Genomic DNA, 19,438 nt, shown 5'->3' with positions numbered 1-19,438 from the left:
CCCCCGACCTTCCAATCACGGGGAAAGTGGTTTCGATGTCTGTATTTCACATGTGATAGTAGACTGGCAGTTTACGTCTGTGACACCTGATCAGCTGAAGGCAGAGCAGAGAAGGAGATTACTCACTCCCCATTGTGACAGGCGGAGATACTGTCCACTATACTAATGAGGAAGATAACATTTTTAGATTTGCATTATTTCTGGAACAGATAAATTAAAGCGAAGGTCATCACTACATATAGTCTTATTTATTTTTTGCAAGCTTGTGTATGTCCAATTTTTGGCGTCACCACTCACTAAACACCTTTCAGGCTATATTTTAGGTGTTTGTCAAAACCAGCACAGAATAATACGAAATTAATTCAGTTAATTTTTTTTCTTATCTTATCTTCATTTCCAGAGCAAAATCAGCAGCCCTAGTAGGGCACAGGATGAAGACGCACCACACAGAAAGGTAAACGTTCATCAGACCCACGAGGATTTCTCTTGTGGGTGGTGGGGGTGGGCGGCTGGGCTAACTCAAACACTTAATCACACTGAGAAAATTGGTCATGTGGTTACTGGTCATATAGGAGGTTTTTGTGGACAGAGGGACATTCGTTGATAGTTAGACTCTGATTATAGTGTAAGCTGTTTCATGGCTCCACAGACTGTTTTTGGTTTTTCCATCTAGGTTCAAGTTGATAATTTAGAGAAGAAAGTTTCTTCAGAGAGCCGCCCTTTTGGTGAGCCGGATTTCAATGTAGACAACTTTGTCACTGTTGATGAAATTAACGATGATGCAGCAGACGCAGACCCCAATGGTGAAAGCGACTCTTCAACTAAGTCCACAAAGAATAAAGAAAGTCAAAGCTCAGCTGCATCTCCTGCTTCCAAACGAACCTCAGCAGGGTCCTCCAAAGACTCCAGCAGCTCAGCCTCTCCCTCATCCAAGCCCACGAAATTTTCTGAGAAAAGCAGTTCAACCTCCTCACTACGAAAAAGTAAAGACTCATTTGACTCCACCAAACCCGAATCCTCTGTGAGTGTCAGTAAGCCTGTTTCCTTTTCTGGTGAGAAAACGCAGCTAAGCAAACCTCCAGACAAATTGTCGCATTCTTCGTCCTCGGGTTATAGGACCCGTTCATCAAAAATGGCATCAACCGCTGATGCAGAGCTAACAGAGGAGAGTGCAGCAACAAAGTCTGACCTCAAAGTGTCAGCAAAGGAAAATCAAACTAAAGTGGAAACATCATCAGAGACACAACCACCTGCAGAGGGAGAGGGATTAGGGATGAAGAGCCAAACACAAACTCTGGAGACTGAATGTAAGGATGACGCACACAAAGAGTCAAAGAAAAGCAAAGGAGATGGGGGAAAAGACAATGCAGGGAAATATCCACAGGAGGAGGAGGATGATGGTGAAAGTTACCAGATCCTTGATTCGATCGACGAGCTAACAGATGAACAGATAGATGAAGACTCAAACCAAGAGACTAAAACAGAGTCATCAGGGCCTGAGCAAACCCAGAGTTTGCATGAGGGGGAAAGTCAGGTCTTGAACAGCATTGATGATAAAGGCTCAGAGGAGTCCAGTAAAACTGAAACGGATGCTCCTCTCTATGTGATAGACAACGTTAGTGAAGACCAAGCCAGTACAGTCCAAGAGGACAGTCATCTGGTCAAAGATGAAGGTACCACAGCAAAGCAGCTGTCTGAGGAAAAGATTCAAGAACCAGATGCAGCTGATAAAAAAGAAGGGTTGGATCCAAGCATGAACCAAACTCCAAGGTCCAGTGGAGATGGAAAAGAAATGAATGAGGAGATGCTCTCAGAAAAATCAAGCAAAGCTTCCAAAGCATTTTGCCAAACTCCAAATAATGAAGAACAAGAAAACAAAGGCAGTTCAGCAGATGTTACTAAACAGAAAGCCTCTGAGAAGTTAGATTCAGTCAATGATCACACCAGAGGAGAAGATGACGAGAAGAAACTTAATACTTCGAAAGCAGTCACTGAAGGAACTGAAGAAGAGGAAGAAGCTTACCAGGTAATTGATTCTGTGGAAGAAGAGCCACCGACCACAGAGACCGAGGCAGAGGCTGAGAACAAGGAGGAAAAAACCAAGAAAGACGTTGAAGTGGCTAAACGAGCTGAAAGACCAACAAGGAGGGGTAGACCGAGAACAAGAACATCTAAAAGAGAGGAGAAAGAGACACAGGAGGAGATGATCTTTGAGGTAGTGGATTCTGTTGAAGATGAATTTGTTCAAGATGTCTCCACCACAGAGAGGCCTGGTAGAAGGAGGTCGGCCAGAGGAAACAAAGAAGATAAAAAGACGCCAACTTCCACAGTTGCATGTATAAAAGCCGTCAGGGAAGAGGAATCTACGTCTGAGATCCTAGACTCAGTGGAGGGTAAGGCTGCCATGAACGAACCAACCATCACAACAAGGTCAACCAGAGGAAGAAGAGAAACTAAAGAAGACGTCTCAAAAAAAGACAAGACACCAACGAGAAGGAGGCCGACACCTGCCAGAGATTCTCAGGAACCAATCAAGGAGGAACCTCAGCAGACTCAAGTGAAACAGAGCACACCAACAAAGAAGAGCGAGGGGAATGCCACCTTTACAATAGTAGACCCAGTGCAGGATGAAGTTATTAAGGATGAACGGGCCAAAACTCCGGAAAAAAGAAAAAGGGGAAGACCAAAGAAGGACACTAAAGTAACTAAAAAACAAGCTGCCATGAAGAATGCTGCATCTAGTAAAGTGGCTGATGAGGAGGAGGCCATTTATCAGATTGTTGACTCGGTTGAGGATGAGACGGCTGACAATGAGCCTTTGAAAGACCAGAATACAGAAGAGCCAACAGTGCCTAAAGACGATAAAGACTCAGCATCGCCAAAAAATGCAGATGATGAGGAGGTGGTCGATAAAGAGGAGTGTTTGGATCACACTGCTGAGGTTAGTGATGCTCTATCTGCTGAAGACGAGTCTGGTACAGCAACGAAGGAAGAGAAGCCAAAAACAGATACTAAAGAGGCCACTGGGTCCCAAAGTGAGGCTGCTGCACCAGAAGAAAAAACTAATCTGGAGGAAGACACCCTGGAGCTGGTCACTCTGGATGAGGTGGGAGCAGATGATGCTGGGGAGGAAAAAGCAGTGGAGGGTCAGGACTGGAGCAGGGAGATCACCAAGGGAGAACCTGCAGAGCTCATCACTCTGGATGAGATTGTTGAAATAGATGAGGAGGAGGGGGAAAAGGCAGAGGAAAGCACAGTGGAGCCCCGCCCACCAACACAGGAGAGCCAATCGGTGGAGGCCGCAGACATAGCGGTAATGTTGAGATTTATTTGAGCATCTTTGTTTCCTCTTTAGTAAAAACAGAAAACTCGATGGTCGTGATTTTGTGTCTTTGTTTTTAGACTTTTGCGACAGCAGCTGAGGTAGAAGAGGAAGCAGAGAAGACATCAGGATCTGCTAAACGCAAACATGATGAAACAGGTCAGTTTCATTCTCCATCCATCCATTTTTTTAACTACTTGTTCGAGTTCGGGTCGTGGGGGCAGTCGGAAGTTCAGACTTCCCTGATAGCCTCATTGCTGGATCTGCCCAGGGGCCTCCTCCCAATAGGACACAAATGACCTTGAACAAGAAAGCCTGTTCTGCTGTTCAGTACAGTACAGTAAACCACAGCACCTAGGAGTTGCCCAGAAGGCATCCTAGTCACATACTCAAACCACCTGAACAGAGTTTGATTTGCACGGTCAGATTTTGTGGAGGAGAAGCGAATGTGTACAGCATAGTTTTTGTTGGCAGGGCTCTAGAGTGCGTCACAAATGTGACCAAATTTTTCAATGGTGCGACTAAAATAAACCTTAGGTCACACCGGTGCAACCAGCTGTTCGAGTAAAAAAAAGAAAAAGAAAAAAAAGTCTCTGCAACTCTGAAAGTCCAGATATTCCTGTAGTCTTTAGTACATGTTTGAAAGTGCAGGTGGATAGAGAGAGTTGAGTATCTTGAATTAAGCGATATTGATTCATTAAATCCTGAATAGAGTTTTAAATATAAATGTATTTTGCCAGAAACACCAGAATCTCAGGTCAAAGCTCACAAAACTATTTCAACAACCACCAAACAGCAAATGAGAGAGCAGGTAAACAGATTCCACACAAAGACGTAAACACAGAGCGGACCCGACACATCAGAATCAGCTTTCTCTTTCTCGGCTTTCTCACCCAACGGCCTGTACACGGACACACCGTCGGGGCTGAAAGCCGACAGCTCACTGATTCTGATGCGTTGGTGGGTCCGCGCTTTGTGTTTACGTCTTTTTTTTTTTTCTTGATTCTGAGTAGCAGGTTTTGTCTCTCTCAGACCAAAATTCACTGATCCAGCAGCAAAAGAAGCAGCAAACTGCGCTTCACATTTGATAAACATCGTCATGAATTCCCTCTGACATTAGGGCTGTTCGATATAACGATATATATCGGATCCATCTTCATCTTCAACCGCTTATCCGAGGCCGGGTCGCGGGGGCAGCAGCCTAAGCAAAGAGGCCCAGACCTCCCTCTCCCCAGCCACCTCCTCCAGCTTATCCGGGGGAATACCAAGGCGTTCCCAGGCCAGCCGAGAGATATAATCTCTCCAGCGTGTCCTGGGTCTTCCCCGGGGCCTCCTCCCGGTGGGACATGCCTGGAACACCTCACCCAGGAGGCGCCCAGGGGGCATCCTTGTCAGATGCCCGAACCACCTCAGCTGACTCCTTTCGATGTGGAGCAGCAGCGGCTCTACTCTGAGCCCCTCCCGGATGGCCGAACTTCTCACCCTATCTCTAAGGGAGAGGCCAGCCACCCTTCGGAGGAAGCTCATTTCCGCCGCTTGTATCCGCGATCTCGTTCTTTCGGTCACTACCCACAGCTCGTGGCCATAGGTGAGGGTAGGGACGTAGATCGACTGGTAAATTGAGAGCTTCGCTTTTACACTCAGCTCCCTCTTCACCACGACGGACCGGTGCAGCGTCCGCATTACAGCAGCTGCAGCCCCAATCCGTCTGTCAATCTCCGGCTCCCTTCTCCCATCACTCGCGAACAAGACCCCGAGATACTTGAACTCCTCCACTTGGGGCAGGAACTCATCCCCGACCCGGAGAGGGCACTCCACCCTTTTCCGGCTGAGAACCATGGCCTCAGATTTGGAGGTGCTGATCCTCATTCCCGCTGCTTCACACTCGGCTGCGAACCGTTCCAGTGCGAGCTGGAGGCCCTCACCTGATGAAGCCAACAGAACCACATCATCCGCAAAAATCAGAGATGAGATTCTGAGGCCACCAAAGCGAAAGCCCTCCGCCACTTGGCTGCGCCTAGAAATCCTGTCCATAAAAATTATGAACAGAACCGGAGACAAAGGGCATCCCTGGCGGAGCCCATCACCCACCGGGAACGAGTCCGACTTATTGCCGGCAATGCGAACCAAGCTCCTGCAACGGTTGTATAGGGATCGAATGGCCCGTAGCAATGGGCCAGACACCCCATACTCCCGCAGCACCTCCCACAGGACCCCCCGAGGGACACGGTCGAATGCCTTCTCCAAGTCCACAAAACACATGTAGACTGGTTGGGCAAACTCCCATGCGCCCTCAAGTACCCTCGAGAGGATAAAGAGCTGGTCCAGTGTTCCGCGACCAGGACGAAAACCGCATTGTTCCTCCTGTATCCGAGGTTCGACTAGCGGACGAACTCTCCTTTCCAGCACCCTGGTATAGACTTTCCCAGGGAGGCTGAGGAGTGTGATTCCCCCTGTAGTTGGAACACACCCTCCGGTCCCCCTTCTTAAAGATGGGGACCACCACCCCGGTCTGCCAGTTCACAGGTACTGCCCCTGATCTCCACGCAACATTGCAAAGGCGTGTCAACCAGGACAGCCCTACAACGTCCAGAGCCTTCAGGAACTCGGGGCGGACCTCGTCAACACCAGGGGCTCTGCCACCAAGGAGTTGTTTAACTGCCTCAGTGACCTCGCCCCCGTAAATTGGCGGGTCATTCCCCTCATCCCCAGACTCTGCTTCCTCCTCGGAAGACGTGTCAGTGGGATTAAGGAGGTCCTCGAAGTATTCCTTCCACCGCCTGACAATTTTCTCAGTCGACGTCAACAGCGCTCCACCAGCACTATACACAGTGCAGGTAGAGCACCGCTTTCCCCTCCTGAGACGCCTGACGGTTTGCCAGAATCTCTTCGAGGCAGTCCGAAAGTCTTTTTCCATGGCCTCTCCGAACTCCTCCCACACCCGAGTTTTTGCTTCAGCCACTGCCCGAGCCGCATTCCGCTTGGCCTGTCGATACCTGTCAGCTGCCTCCGGAGTCCCACAGGCTAACCAAGCCAGATAGGACTCCTTCTTCAGCCTGGTGGCTCCCTTCACCTCTGGTGTCCACCATTTGGTTCGGGGATTACCACCACGGCAGGCACCAACCACCCTGCGGCCGCAGCTCAATGCAGCAGCTTCGGCAATGGAGACGCTGAACATGGTCCATTCGGACTCAATGTCCCCAGTCTCCCTCGGAATGCTGTTGAAGCTCTGCCGGAGGTGTGCGTTGAAGATCTCACGGACTGGGGCCTCTGCTAGACGTTCCCAGCACACCCTCACTACGCGTTTAGGTGTACCAGGTCTGTCCAGTGTCCTCCCCCGCCACCTGATCCAACTCACCACCAGGTGGTGATCAGTTGACAGCTCAGCCCCTCTCTTTACCCGAGTGTCCAGAACATATGGTCGCAGGTCTGGTGATACGATTACAAAATCGATCATCGACCTACGGCCTAGAGCGTCCTGGTGCCACGTGCACTTATGGACACTCTTATGTTCGAACAGGGTGTTCGTTATGGCCAAACTGTGATTAGCACAGAAGTCCAATAACAAAGCACCGCTCGGGTTCAGATCAGGGAGGCCGTTCCTCCCAATCACGCCCCTCCAGGTCTCGCTGTCGTTACCCACGTGAGCATTGAAGTCTCCCAGCAGGACAACAGAGTCTCCAGGTGGAGCACCTTCCAGCACCGGATATCGGATGACGATATAAAAACATCTATCGTTTCATTTTACGCTATCGTTTGTTTCGTGGTATCGCAAAATAAACTGTTTACAGTAATATTTTTTAATATTTCTCTTATATTTAATATAACCACACTACGTACGGACAAGCGCCTGTTTTTATGCGTTGTCGTTAGCAACAACGACGGTAACACCATCGCGTGTCCGCTTGTTTATGTTCCACATAAACCTTTCACAATAAAGCTCAAGATCCTGTTGAGACTTTTCAAAATAAACTGAATCACGTGAAAGAGCAGAGTATTTACGGATGAGAATTAAAAAAGAGCCGCCAGGTGCTAAAAAATAAACCTTAGACTCAAACGTTAGAACAGGCTTTTCCCCGCAGCACGCCGTGTAATAAATACTCACAAAGAAAACGGCGGCCGTTACAACTTATGTCTAAAAATGTATAGTTTCATGCATCAGTTAAAACACTCGACTCCAGCTACATGACGCGCAGCTGGAAACGCTTCACGCAAGTCGAGCTGCCCGAGATTCACAGAATTTACAGAAAATGTAACATTTTTGTGATTTATATCGTTATCGGACGATAGAATTCTTATATCGGGATATGAGATTTTGGTCATATCGCACAGCCCTATCTGACATTGGCTGTTTTGCTTCCACCACGATAAAAATCACACTTCATGCACAGCTGTCTCTCTCACTCTCTCACTTTCCCGTCTCAAATCTCTGTTTTGTGCATTATTCATTTGCTCATTACCCACCAGTCTACCGTTGTTTACAGCGCTGTCGGTCGCCGTCTATTTTTTTTTTTTTATACCTCAAATGACCTCGAACAAGAAAGCCTGTTCTGCTGTTCAGTACTGAAGAAATGTAAACTTTATAAAATTATGCAAAATCGCAGAATAGTTTTAAGGTTATCTGCTGTAAAAAGCCAGGCCAGGAAAATTTCCTTCATGTCATAGAAATCAGTGATGATACCCAGCCCTAGTGAGTAGCCTAGGCCCAATAGAAGTGGATGTAGCTGTGGGTAATGAGAAAAGATGAAAAGAACTATTGATAACTTTTTTGTTAAGTCCTGATCCGTCTGAAATTCATAGCCAGTGCTCTGACACAGAGCCATCAACCTCTGAACGCTGAAAAAGCACAATGTATCCAGAAAACACATATGTCGTGATGAATGCACTGCGCAAGTGTCCCCTCTCACCACTGCCTTTCAGTGGCAGGCAGCAGCAAACAGGTCATCAGAGGAGGCTGATGTGATGATTAAGTTTAATATTGTCTACAATATTGCCAAAGAGTGCCAAAGCACTTTAAGCACAAACACAAGATTGTTAGTTAATCATTTACAAATCAATATTGTCTTTATGGACATCAATTTCCCCCCCAAAACTATACTTCAGCAATGAGCAGGGCAGTGTTGGAAGGAAATTGAATGCAAAACAATAACCAATATGCACATACAGGTAGAAATCTACAGGACTACATTTCCAAAATAAGAAATCCTTGGCTAAAGGCCACACTAGGTGTTTGGAAAATGGTGGCAAAAGAAATAAGCTGCAGAAGAATATAAAACTATTAAAATGGTGTGCATATGATTCGGAATTTACACCAAATCATGTAGACCCTAGTTTTAAAAACTGGATAGGTAAAGGAATTACATTCATATGCGGTATTGTAAAGGAAGATGAAATTGTGAGTTTCCAAACTTTAAAGCAAACATTTCATTTAGAAAACCAAAACAACTATAGATACTTACAGTTAAGAAACTTTTATACTCGAAACATTAAAAACCAAATACCCACTACAGCGAGGCCATTTATCCAACTCTTTTTAAATGCTCATAAGTCAGAAATTAGGAAAGGTGTAATCTCACAAATATACAAAAGTCTTCATGATCTCAGCAATTATTCAACCAAGTATATAAAAGAAAGATGGGAGAAAGAGGGAGGTCTGGTGATTACAGAAGAGGAATGGCAAAACATTTGTTCTTTTCATTGGAGAAGAACAAAATCATATATTTGGAAGTTCAGCTAGAAAGGTTTTGCTTGTTTTTTCATTACCCCAGCTTTAAAGGCGCATTATGATGATGGAAGTTGTGAATGTTGGAGGAACTGTGGCTACGAAACCTCACACCACTACCATATAATTTGGGATTGTAAGAATATTAAGAATTACTGGATAGATGTCCATAAAGTGATGCAAAACATATTTAGTACATATTTACACTTTGATTTCAAATCCATATTTTTAGAATACATACCCTCAGACATAAAGGGTATGGATAAATACTTACTTTGTGTGCTGCTAGCTGCAAATAAAAAGGCACTGACCAAAAGGATCCACCAACATTAAACAGCTATATTGATGTAACTTTGGAGATTCATAATATGGAAAAGATTACTTATTTTAGTGAATTTTGAGTATGAGAAATATGTAAAACACTGGGGAAAATGGCTCCACTGTGTGAGTTCCATAAGGCCATCATTGATCATCAATATCATTGATATTCATCACTGAAGGACTGGCTGTCTAAATATTTGTTTATTTTGTTTGTTTTTTATAATAACGTACTAATCAGCTACTTAGTGTGTTGGCTTTTCAGTTGCCCTCTCTCTGGATGTATATAGTTACAAACTGTATCTAGTGGCATTTGATTAAAGCATTTATTCAATACATTCCGTATATAGTTTCAGTTAGGTTGTTACACATATGAGAGTGGCTTCTATCTGCTAAGAGGTCATGAGTTTAGTTGGCGAGGGGAGACAGAGTGCATTTGAGGTCGAGACACACACACACACACACACACACACACACACACACACACACACACACACACACACATAGTAGGTAGACTCATTTCTAGGTAAAAGTTCAGGCCTAGTTTGCAAAAAAAGTGTACATGTCAAACTGCAGTGTTAAGTGAGGCGCTTGAAAAATTTGAGTGTGCCTAACTAAGGTAGTCATCTACCCTGCTGAAAATTGTCTCATTCAACTAGTTCAACTTCAACAAAAGCATTTAGATTAAACTTAATCCTATATCATCTCTTAGGAGAAACAGGAAACTTTATGCTTGACAGAAATAGTTTTATTTAAATGGAGATTTTCCCACATCGCCCTCTTAGAAGACAGCATTTAACTTGGGTATATTTCAACAAGAAATGAAAGTTGTTACTGTCAATACTGCCTGTGACCTCTCATTTCTTGTTTTAGAGGAGAGTTTCAATTTTGTGATGGTGGACGAGGTGGGAGAGACTGTGGAGAAGGAGGCGGTAATTACCAGGACAAGAGGTCGACCCAGGAAGAGAACCAGGCAGACCCCGGGTCAGTGTTGGGAAGGTTATTTTTAAAATGTATTCCACTACAGATTACATAATACATGCACCAAAATGTAGTTTGTAACGTATTCTGAATACTTTGGATTACTTAATATACTGTCATTGCTTTTCACAACTACATGAATGTAGCAATCACATCCTGCAAATTCCTGTTTGTTTTTGGCTTGTAAGCCCAAATCTGTCTGAATAGACAATATATTTACTGTAGGGGAGAAAAGACTTATGTTAACATAAGATAAGATGTTTGCTCGGTGGCGAGTAGCCTTCAGTAATAGTAATAAGTCATGTAGATACTGAAGTGGCACATAACCCAGGAAGCTACCACAACTAAAGCAAGGTAGTTGCAGCAGGCTAACGTTAGTTTTTAAAAAAGAACTTCCAGATGTTTCTTTAGGTTGGAGCCTTTAGACCAGGGGTGTCAAACTCAATTGCACAGGAGACCAAACATCAAGGCACACTTTAGGTCGCAGGCCAAACAAGATAAACATTTACTGAACACTAAAACAATGTTTTTTAAACATGAATATGAATTAAAAACAGACAGGAATATTATTCCAGATTAAATAAACTTAAAAAAAAAAAACTTTAATTTTAAATATTTTGCTCTCCATAAAAATATATCCTGTCAAAATTCTGCAAGTTAGAAATATGAACATGCTGCCAAAACCCCAGAAAAAATAAATGAAAGCATTCACAAGGTTGGAGCCGCATGTAGACGGAGCTGGGGCGTTGCTTCAGGAGTGGAACTAATAACCCAAGGGCCATTCAGTGTTTAGTTGATGGTGTGTCGTACTTTTCCTTGAGAACTCTCCCATTAGAATGCAGCTCCATCTGAATCTGCACAGGTGCAGTTTCCACGTCAATTGTAAGTGGGTTGTGAAGCAGCTCGAAATTCTTCAAAGTCACCAAAGCACCGTGCGTGCTCAGTGCACTCAGTTTATCAGCAAAGTGCGCTGACTTGGTTCAACATTACTTGGCAACAGAGAAAGTGAGGCAGGTTGCACTGGTGCATTTGTGACAGCTTCACTTGAAATGCCTTCACCACATCATACATGTCACGTCCATGAACTGACAGGTTTCCTTGCTGAGCTCAAAAACTCTATTGAGAACTTTTATCCCAACTCAGCCAGCGGACCTCTGTATGATGAGGAATGTCGGCAAACTCTGAATCTATTTCCCACATAAAAGACTGAAATTGACGGTGATTTAAACTTTTAGCTCAGATAAAATTTACGGTTTGCGTTACGGCGATCATTATATGCTCCATTTTTAGGACTTTACCACACAGCCTTTCCTGGTGTGTGATGCAGTGATATGCTGTTAACTCACCGGTACAGTTCTCCTCCTGCATCTTTACTCACATCCTGCTGACTAGTCCGCTTTTTTTCACCGTACAACACCGGCGCTCCATCTGTTGTGAGTCCAACAAGTTTGTCCCAGAGCAGTTTCATGTCGGTTACACTTTGACATACGTTTCTGCTCAGGCTCACATTTGCCAAAATCTGCGTTTTGTCTGGACACAAGACGTTGCACACCTTCATCATGAAGCTCTTCAGAGTGCAAGGCTGATGTGGCTTTCTCCTCTGATGCAATAAAACTTGCTTTCACAACAGCTTCACTTTGTGATTTTGCTCTGGTGAAAAAAGTCTGCTGAAATGTCAGATTCTTCTTTAGCTCTTCTACTTTCTGTAGTTTCTGCTCTGCATTTAGGTTTTTCGGCTTATCCTGACGTTTTGTCTCGTCTTAAATTAAATTCCTTAATTACAGCCACATTAGCTCCACTAATAAGACACACGGGTTTACCAGCATGTCTGTAAACATATATTCAGTCTCCCGCTGCCGGCGCTGAAAGGCTCTGCTTTCAGAATCAACTTTCCATCTCTTGTGCTGGCTCCAGGTCGTGTAACTGACGCACATACACAGGATGCTTACATTAGACCCTCTCATTGTGTGTTTTGTTTGGGTTTCCAGCAATGTACCAAAAGTAGAGAGGGCCTAACATATGAAACAGAAAAATACTGCAGTTTAATCCATTTATTTCAATAAATTATCACCTATTTAAGCGGTAACTATAATGGAATACAGTTACTCATATTTTGTATTTTAAATATGTAACATCCGTACATATATTCTCCAGTGGCTGGCATCTGGGATAAAGTCGTGTCAGAGCTCTGAGACATGAAGCTTAATTAATCTGTTGTTTCCTCCCACAGTGAGAAAATCTGCTAGAGGGAAACCAGAGAGCACAAAAGATGAGACGGAAGAGGAGGAAACAACAGAACCACTGCCTCCAGCTTCTGTTAATCCCACTTTATCACAGGACCGAGACTCATCTGCACCGCCAGGTGACGGCCAGGCGGAGAGCCAGAGGACCGAAGAGGAAGCAGAGACCCAGCCTGATGCTGCACCTGCCCCTGCTGGACAGCAGCCAGAGTCTACGTGTCCTGATAAGGAGACAGAGCAGGGAGAGGAGAAGGATGGATGGAGCACGGTTGGCATTAAAGGTACAAAGAGCTGCTTTAAATCAACAAAATGCATCACTCTGACAGCGAAAACACAGTAAACTGAATATTAAAAGAAAAATTGTATAGCCTGCTTCTGTTAGCCTACTAATAGCTTTGAGATGCATTTCCACTACCTTGTGGTGGTGGTAATATGTTTTGTGGTTGGTGCTAAAGGCCCCAGTGTGTGCCAAGAATATATCCCACACCATCATCAGCCTGAAATTTTGATACAAAGCAGGATGGATCCAAGCTTTCTGACCCTGCCATCCTAATGTCACAGCAGAAATGGAGACTTTTTTTTTCTTTTACAGCGTTGCTGATCCTGTGTGAATTGGTCCCTCAGTTTTACGTTCTTAGCTTAGAGAAGTGGAACCCAGTGTGGTCTTCTGCTGTTGCAGCTCATCTGCTTCAATGTTGGATGTGCTGTGTGTTCAGAGATACTCCTCTGCATACCTTGGTTGTAATAAGTGTTTATTTGAGTTATTACATTCTCATCTGAACTCAAAAGTGCATTTTCTTCCAGTGAACTGCTGCTCATTTTGTCTTTCAGACGATTTTGTGTAAACCCTAGAGATGCTTCTTTGGGAAAATCCCATCAGTGAAATGCTAAGATTAGCAAACATGCCACATTTAAGTCCACGAAATTACTTTTCTTCTTCATTCTGATGCTCAGTTTGAATTTCAGCAGGTCATCTGACCATGTCTACATACCTACATCACTGAGTTGCTGCCATGTGATTGGCCGATTAGAGATTTACATTAATGAGCAGTCAAACAAGTGTACCTAATAAAGTGGCTGACAAACATTTCACCTTTTCAAATAAATCAAAAATCATTTGTTTAATTACTTAAGTTATATTTTAATATTTTACAAACCCGGTGGCTCCTGCAGCAGATTTGTTGATGATTAATGTGTCGCTCTTTCCATTTTCAGTTGTGGGCAAACGCAGGAGGGAGCTTGTTGGACCTGAGGCAAAGCGATCTCGCTCTCAGTCTCCGTGTGTTGTAGCAGACTTCAGACTGCCTCAGTTCAACCCCAATAGCCCCCTCGGTGAGACACACACATAAACACACACGCACGCGATTCAAATGCTGTGTTAACACTTGTCTAATTTTCCTGTTTCTACTCCTCTGCAGGTCAGGAGTTTGTGATCCCAAAATCAGGATTTTTCTGTAACATCTGCTCTGTTTTCTACCTGAATGAGAAGACCGCCAAGGAACTCCACTGCTGCAGCCAGAAACACTACAACAACCTGCAGGTACGCATGCGCACACACCATTCAGTACACAAAATCACACTCTTGGCCTAACAATGTTTGGTTTCTCACTTTTCTGTTTTTTTTGTAGAAATATTATGAGAAACGTCGACAAAGAGCTTCAAAAACGTCATCTCAGATGTCTCAAGGCTCCGTTTCTGACTGATGGACCTGATCTACTGATTATTTTAACACATCACTGTGGAGAACAAGCCAATGTTTTTGATCCTACTAGTTCAGAAACTAAACTAATCACCGTGTGGTACCTTTTGTTGTAAATGATATGTCTTCATTCATAAATTGTTTTGTTTTTGTTTGTACAGGCTGGTGAAGAGCACAGTTTTAAAATGTTGTTATTATTTTATCTTTTATGTGAAAATGTTATTGAAAAATTAATAAATTTACTTAACAGGTCATCAGGAGGTACCTGACAGGTGTTAATAGTATATTAAATCTTTTTTTTTTTTTTGTCATTTACATCTTTGGCTTCAGTTTCTTTAGAAGAAAAGGGTCCATCAACCTGAGTGTGTCTCACACTTTCCAGACTCACTGGCTCAAGTTTGAAGCTGAACAAACCACCAAATTCGGTCAGAAGCTGTGAGGTTCAAAATGAGAAAGCTGAACTCTTGATAAGAGAGGTTTAAGGCTTAAGAGAATTTTAAGTGTCTGTGTCGTTGTTTTCACTCTTTAACCCAGCATTTTAACATTGAGACAGTAATATTATACATACCACATTTCATTACATGGCAAATCAGTGTGCTTAACGGAGAAGAACACAAAATCTTGGTTTACGATGCCAAATGGAAAACGGCAAAATCTAATTTCAAAAAAACAATGTCACCTTACTGCCACTAGAGGTCAGTAAATAAAGCCCAGAGTTTGTTTGAGGCTGGTTGAAGGCACTGAGATGTAAATACACTGTGCGGAGGTGGAGCAGTGCCTTGTGAGAACAACACATCTGCTTAACCTCCTCTCATAGTAGGTGTGGGGCTGGAGATGAGAATGGGAAAGCACTCAGACAACCGGACACAAAGACCCCAAAACACAAACAGGACAAGTAGACCATCAGTGGTACATTTATTTAAAATAAATCAGTCCCCTCATCAGAGTATATGATTCTTTCTCACGCACCTTTGTTTTGTGTCACCCTGTTTTTTCATCTTTGATGACACAGAATTCCTGACTATCTTTCTGGTGTGCTATAATTTTATTATTTTTATATAACCGTTATTAGTTCCACACGTGGGAAATTTGTTTAGTTACAGCCTGTTAGGTTCAAAATTATTGGGGATGGAGACGAGAAAAACCACAATAACAACACTGGTCCGGTCGGGTTGAGTCAAACGATGATTTTAATGATCACACGCGTGGGAGATGGACACTGATGCAGACAGTCTCAGATCTCAAAATGGTGGAGCATTGCTCAAACTCTTATAGCCTCTGGTGCCTCCACCTTATCATAAAAGCCTAAACATTCACATGCTTTCTCTCACACGGCGCCTAAGCTACGACCTTGGCTCCCTGTTTATCTGCTCCTGCTGAGATGGGGCAGAAAACTCCAGTATGTTCTGTTCTCTTCTAATCAGACAAATAAGGCGATGACTTTCTGCAAACAGTATTTCTTATAACTCAGCAGTATAATGCATCATAAAACAATATCATTCATTCACAATAAATCAGCAGTCTACTTTAATGCAAATCAGTTTAACTGATGCAATAGTTATCACCTTCTTCTAATTCAGGAGAATAATGCAAACTAAAACTACATAATAATTCACAATCTTTAATTAGGGATCTAACATGGCATAAAATAATATTATAATCTAACAAGCCAAAACTGGACAGTGCAATGTTACAGCAGCGAAAATTTAGAAAAAATACTGGAATATATGATAATAAGAATAAGATACTGTACACAATAAAACAGTATAAAATACAATTTAGTCAGAAAAAGAGAATTGCACTTCGTGTTATTGCACATGTGTGGATTTGTGTGTTTGGTCAGCTGCGAAGTCTTTGTTGTGGAGTCTGACAGCTGTAGGAAGGAAAGACCGGCAAAATCTCTCCATCCCACATCATGGGTGCCAGAGCCTGCCACTGAAGGAGCTGCTCAGTGCTGTCAGAGTCTCCTGCATGGGCTGGGAGATGCTGTCCAACAGGGATGACAGCTTAGCCTCCATTCTCCTGTCACTCACTGTTAGAGAATTGTAGATCAATATGGTTGTCATTGTGCAAGATGATTAGATCTTTAGCAAGAATGCTCACCTCTTTTCTACACACTGGTTCGTTAAAAGGTTACGCCATACATGGGGTGACTAGGGACATCAGTGAAAGGTCACAGTGATATGTGGTGTAGCAGAAAATGTCACACACATCACAGGCGTACATGTTCACATGTGAGTGTCTTAACTGTCATATGATAAATGAAATGTTTGTGTAACTACTGTTGTTGATAAAAGGACTGTGAGGGGAGGCCGAATTCAGAGTTGGCTGAGTTCGGGTGAAGAGCTTACAACTCTAGACCTGACTGGACTTCCCTTGCAAGTAAAAACCGATGGAGCTCTGAGTGTCTTGCTTCCTTCACAGTAACAGGCCACTGAGACAGCGAGGTCCGCAAGTTTAGACCTAACACTCACCATCTCCACTGGGTCCAGAGGGCATCCTAGAACAGAGCTGGCCCTCCATATCAGCCTGTTCTCTTCCTGTCCCCAGCAGAGATGCTGCCGCCCCCGCAGACAACACCGTAGCAGATGGCCTAGGCCAGGGTCAGCAACCTTTAACACCCAAAGAGCCACTTGGACCCAGTTTCCACGCAAAAAAAACACTGGGAGCCGCAAATACTTTTTGAAATCTAAAATGAAGATAACACTGTATATATAGTTTCTTTTACTTTATGCTTTGTGTGAACAACTAAAGTAAGTAAGTAAAGTTTATTTATTAAGCGCTTTTCACAGACAGTCAGTCAAAGCGCTGTACACAAATATTAAATTAAACAATACAATCAATAGACATTGTACACAATGTAAAAGATCAAATGTAAAGAATGTAAAGAATATAAAATACGTAGATCAACAAAAGGCTTGTTTGAAAAGAAAAGTTTTCAGCTGCTTTTTAAAAGAATCCAAAGAGCAACTAAGGTGTGTTGCTTATGAAATCCATGAAGTGCTACAGAGAAAATTACATTTTATTTATGTAATTAACACATTTTGAACTCTTAAAGGAATATAACAAAAGGAAAGACACCCAGCTGAACTAATCCATGTAGCAAACAAAAACTGTTGTGAGCTGCCACCCTCATTTCGCCTTTGGAGCCTTGACCTGACTTTCAAAAGTAATGAGAGCATGAGGGTGGTAATGGATGTTTGTGTCTGTGTGTGCCTGTATGTCTGTGTCTATATGTCAGGTTGGGTATCAGACACCACCTCTCTGGGGACATCTCAGGCCCTCCAAGGTATGGAGACCTATCTCCCCCCACCACCACTTCCCCTGCTGGTGGCGGACTCCCTCAGACATCGGTACGTTGGTGGTTCTTTGTGTCTGGGGATGGGCGTCCAGGTACACACCGGCTCACTCCTTGGCGGCCGCTTATCGGGGCCTGGAGCCTGGGGCTCGCTCGGGCCACTTCGGAGGTAGGGTGCCCTCGGCCTGAGGCTCGGTCACTCAGGCACAGCTGGCTGCCGGCGGAGCTCACGGGCACATCACTGCAACTCCCCCTGGCTTCTGCTCCGCTCCTGCTGAGTGACCCCTCATCTGGGACTCTCCTCAGCTCTTTCAGGGACAGTGGCGCAGCTGCCCCTCTGTGGGTCTTCCTTGGTCTCTTGTGTTCTGGGGGCCTCTGGATGTCTGGAGTTTTGATCTCCATACCTGCTTCATGCCCTGGAGGACGGGGCTGTGCCCCCCCCCCCGCCCCCACCCTAGCAGATCATTACATGAAGGAACCTTTTAAAAAAAACAAGCGCGTTCATGCTCACAGGTGTACACACGGGTGATCACACCCACAAACTACACCCTTTTTGGCTCCTACCTCAAAGCACACTGTGTTCTGTTGATCTTATGTGCTGCACAATAATGTTTAATATTTAGTATTTACTGTCATATTCCCATATATCATTGTGATGTTGTTTATTCTATTACTCTTGTTCTCTTCTGCTTGTTTTCTGCTTGTGGTCAATAAAGAGATGCTGAAAAGCATGTTCATGGAAACATCGTCGGATCTGCCGTGGTATGTTTACAATAAGACTTATGGTCCCAAACCTCTGCGCATAGCGTTTGCAAATCGGGGCTTCCATCTTTACGGAGGACTAAGCAGTCATCATTCAATATATTAAAATTTTATGAATAAAAGGGGAACTTGTGATATTATTACTTGTGACTGCATTAGTATTATAATTATTTGGCAGAAAGCTTATTTCAGGGAGAATCATACCTTATTTCCCCCCTTTGCCATGCTTCCTTTTCGCAAACTTACTCATGTCTCACAGTCACAACATAAATTATATTTCTATAATGTAAAATTAATCTGTGCAGCATTGGTGATGGGGTGTAAAAGTAATTTCACATATTAAAATGCAGGCTGTGTTATAGTGGTAAAAAAAGATATGATAGATCATCATCAAGGACATTTATATATGAGTTGTTTTCCTATGGAAATAGCGCCACCGTGTGAAAAATTAATTATAGTACACTTATCCTGCGGCCACTATAAGCCATCACAGAGAAAGATGTAGGGAAACTTCCAATAACACACTCAATAAAACATTTAGAACTCACAGTTGTATTTTTCTAAAAACTAAACAAATTTTAAAAAAGAAAAACAAGTGCTAATTCCTTCTAATAATAAGAATAATATCAATAGTATGATGCACGGAATGCGTTAGTGGAATTACGACAGTATCTTGAAAGTTGTCGTTTCCCTTCGTGCTTTTATTTTGAAGGCAGACAATTGAAACGGAAATCGTTGCGCTGGGTCACGTGGTTAGCGTTTCCTTTCCGTTAGCAAAGCTGTAGATTGCAAGAAGTTCTTCGTGAGGATTCATTTGAGCACATCAGAACAAACGGATTCCACACATATAAAGCACGGTATGTACACCGAGTTGTTGTAAAAAAAAAAAAAAATCCCAAACAAACCTGCAAGCGATCAGCTTTTCCTTACAGCCGCTGTTTGTCGAGTTGTGGTGGTTAGTGATGGGCAGATGAAGCCCCATGAAGCACTGAAGCTTTTCATCCAATTGGTTCACCCCAACGCGAAGCTTCATGAAGCTTCATTTGCTCTAGCAGGACACCTACTGGACGTAAAAATAATAGCTGGCATGAATTTG

The 19,438-nt window shown here is 43.6% G+C and overlaps 2 protein-coding genes across 5 annotated transcripts in view; both read left to right on the top strand.

The window, feature by feature from the left end:
• The window catches only part of LOC146714037 (uncharacterized), an 84,476-nt gene extending 69,940 nt beyond the window's left edge, over positions 1–14,536 (top strand). For 3 of the 4 annotated variants that reach the window (XM_085450619.1, XM_085450618.1, XM_085450621.1), the window contains 8 exons: positions 401–454; positions 674–3,313; positions 3,403–3,481; positions 10,236–10,346; positions 12,574–12,864; positions 13,799–13,915; positions 14,002–14,123; positions 14,212–14,536. In XM_085450619.1, the coding sequence (XP_085306745.1) occupies positions 401–454; positions 674–3,313; positions 3,403–3,481; positions 10,236–10,346; positions 12,574–12,864; positions 13,799–13,915; positions 14,002–14,123; positions 14,212–14,286 (3,489 nt within the window). In that variant the 3' untranslated portion in view covers positions 14,287–14,536. The remainder of the gene's footprint in view (positions 1–400; positions 455–673; positions 3,314–3,402; positions 3,482–10,235; positions 10,347–12,573; positions 12,865–13,798; positions 13,916–14,001; positions 14,124–14,211) is intronic. The other variant, XM_085450620.1, reaches the window with a different exon arrangement.
• Positions 14,537–19,124: 4,588 nt separating this feature from the next.
• LOC146714035 (uncharacterized) overlaps positions 19,125–19,438 on the top strand; it is a 61,673-nt gene continuing 61,359 nt past the window's right edge. Inside the window, exon 1 of the mRNA XM_085450627.1 lies at positions 19,125–19,199. The gene's annotated coding sequence lies outside the window, so the exon portion shown is untranslated. The remainder of the gene's footprint in view (positions 19,200–19,438) is intronic.

The sequence above is a fragment of the Copadichromis virginalis genome, linkage group LG3 (genome assembly GCF_057382275.1).
Source record: "Copadichromis virginalis isolate Kocher_CV1m ecotype Utaka linkage group LG3, C_Virginalis_male_GT1.1, whole genome shotgun sequence".
NCBI classification, from domain to species: Eukaryota; Metazoa; Chordata; class Actinopteri; order Cichliformes; family Cichlidae; genus Copadichromis; species Copadichromis virginalis.
This window is presented reverse-complemented; position numbering and strand designations above follow the sequence as displayed.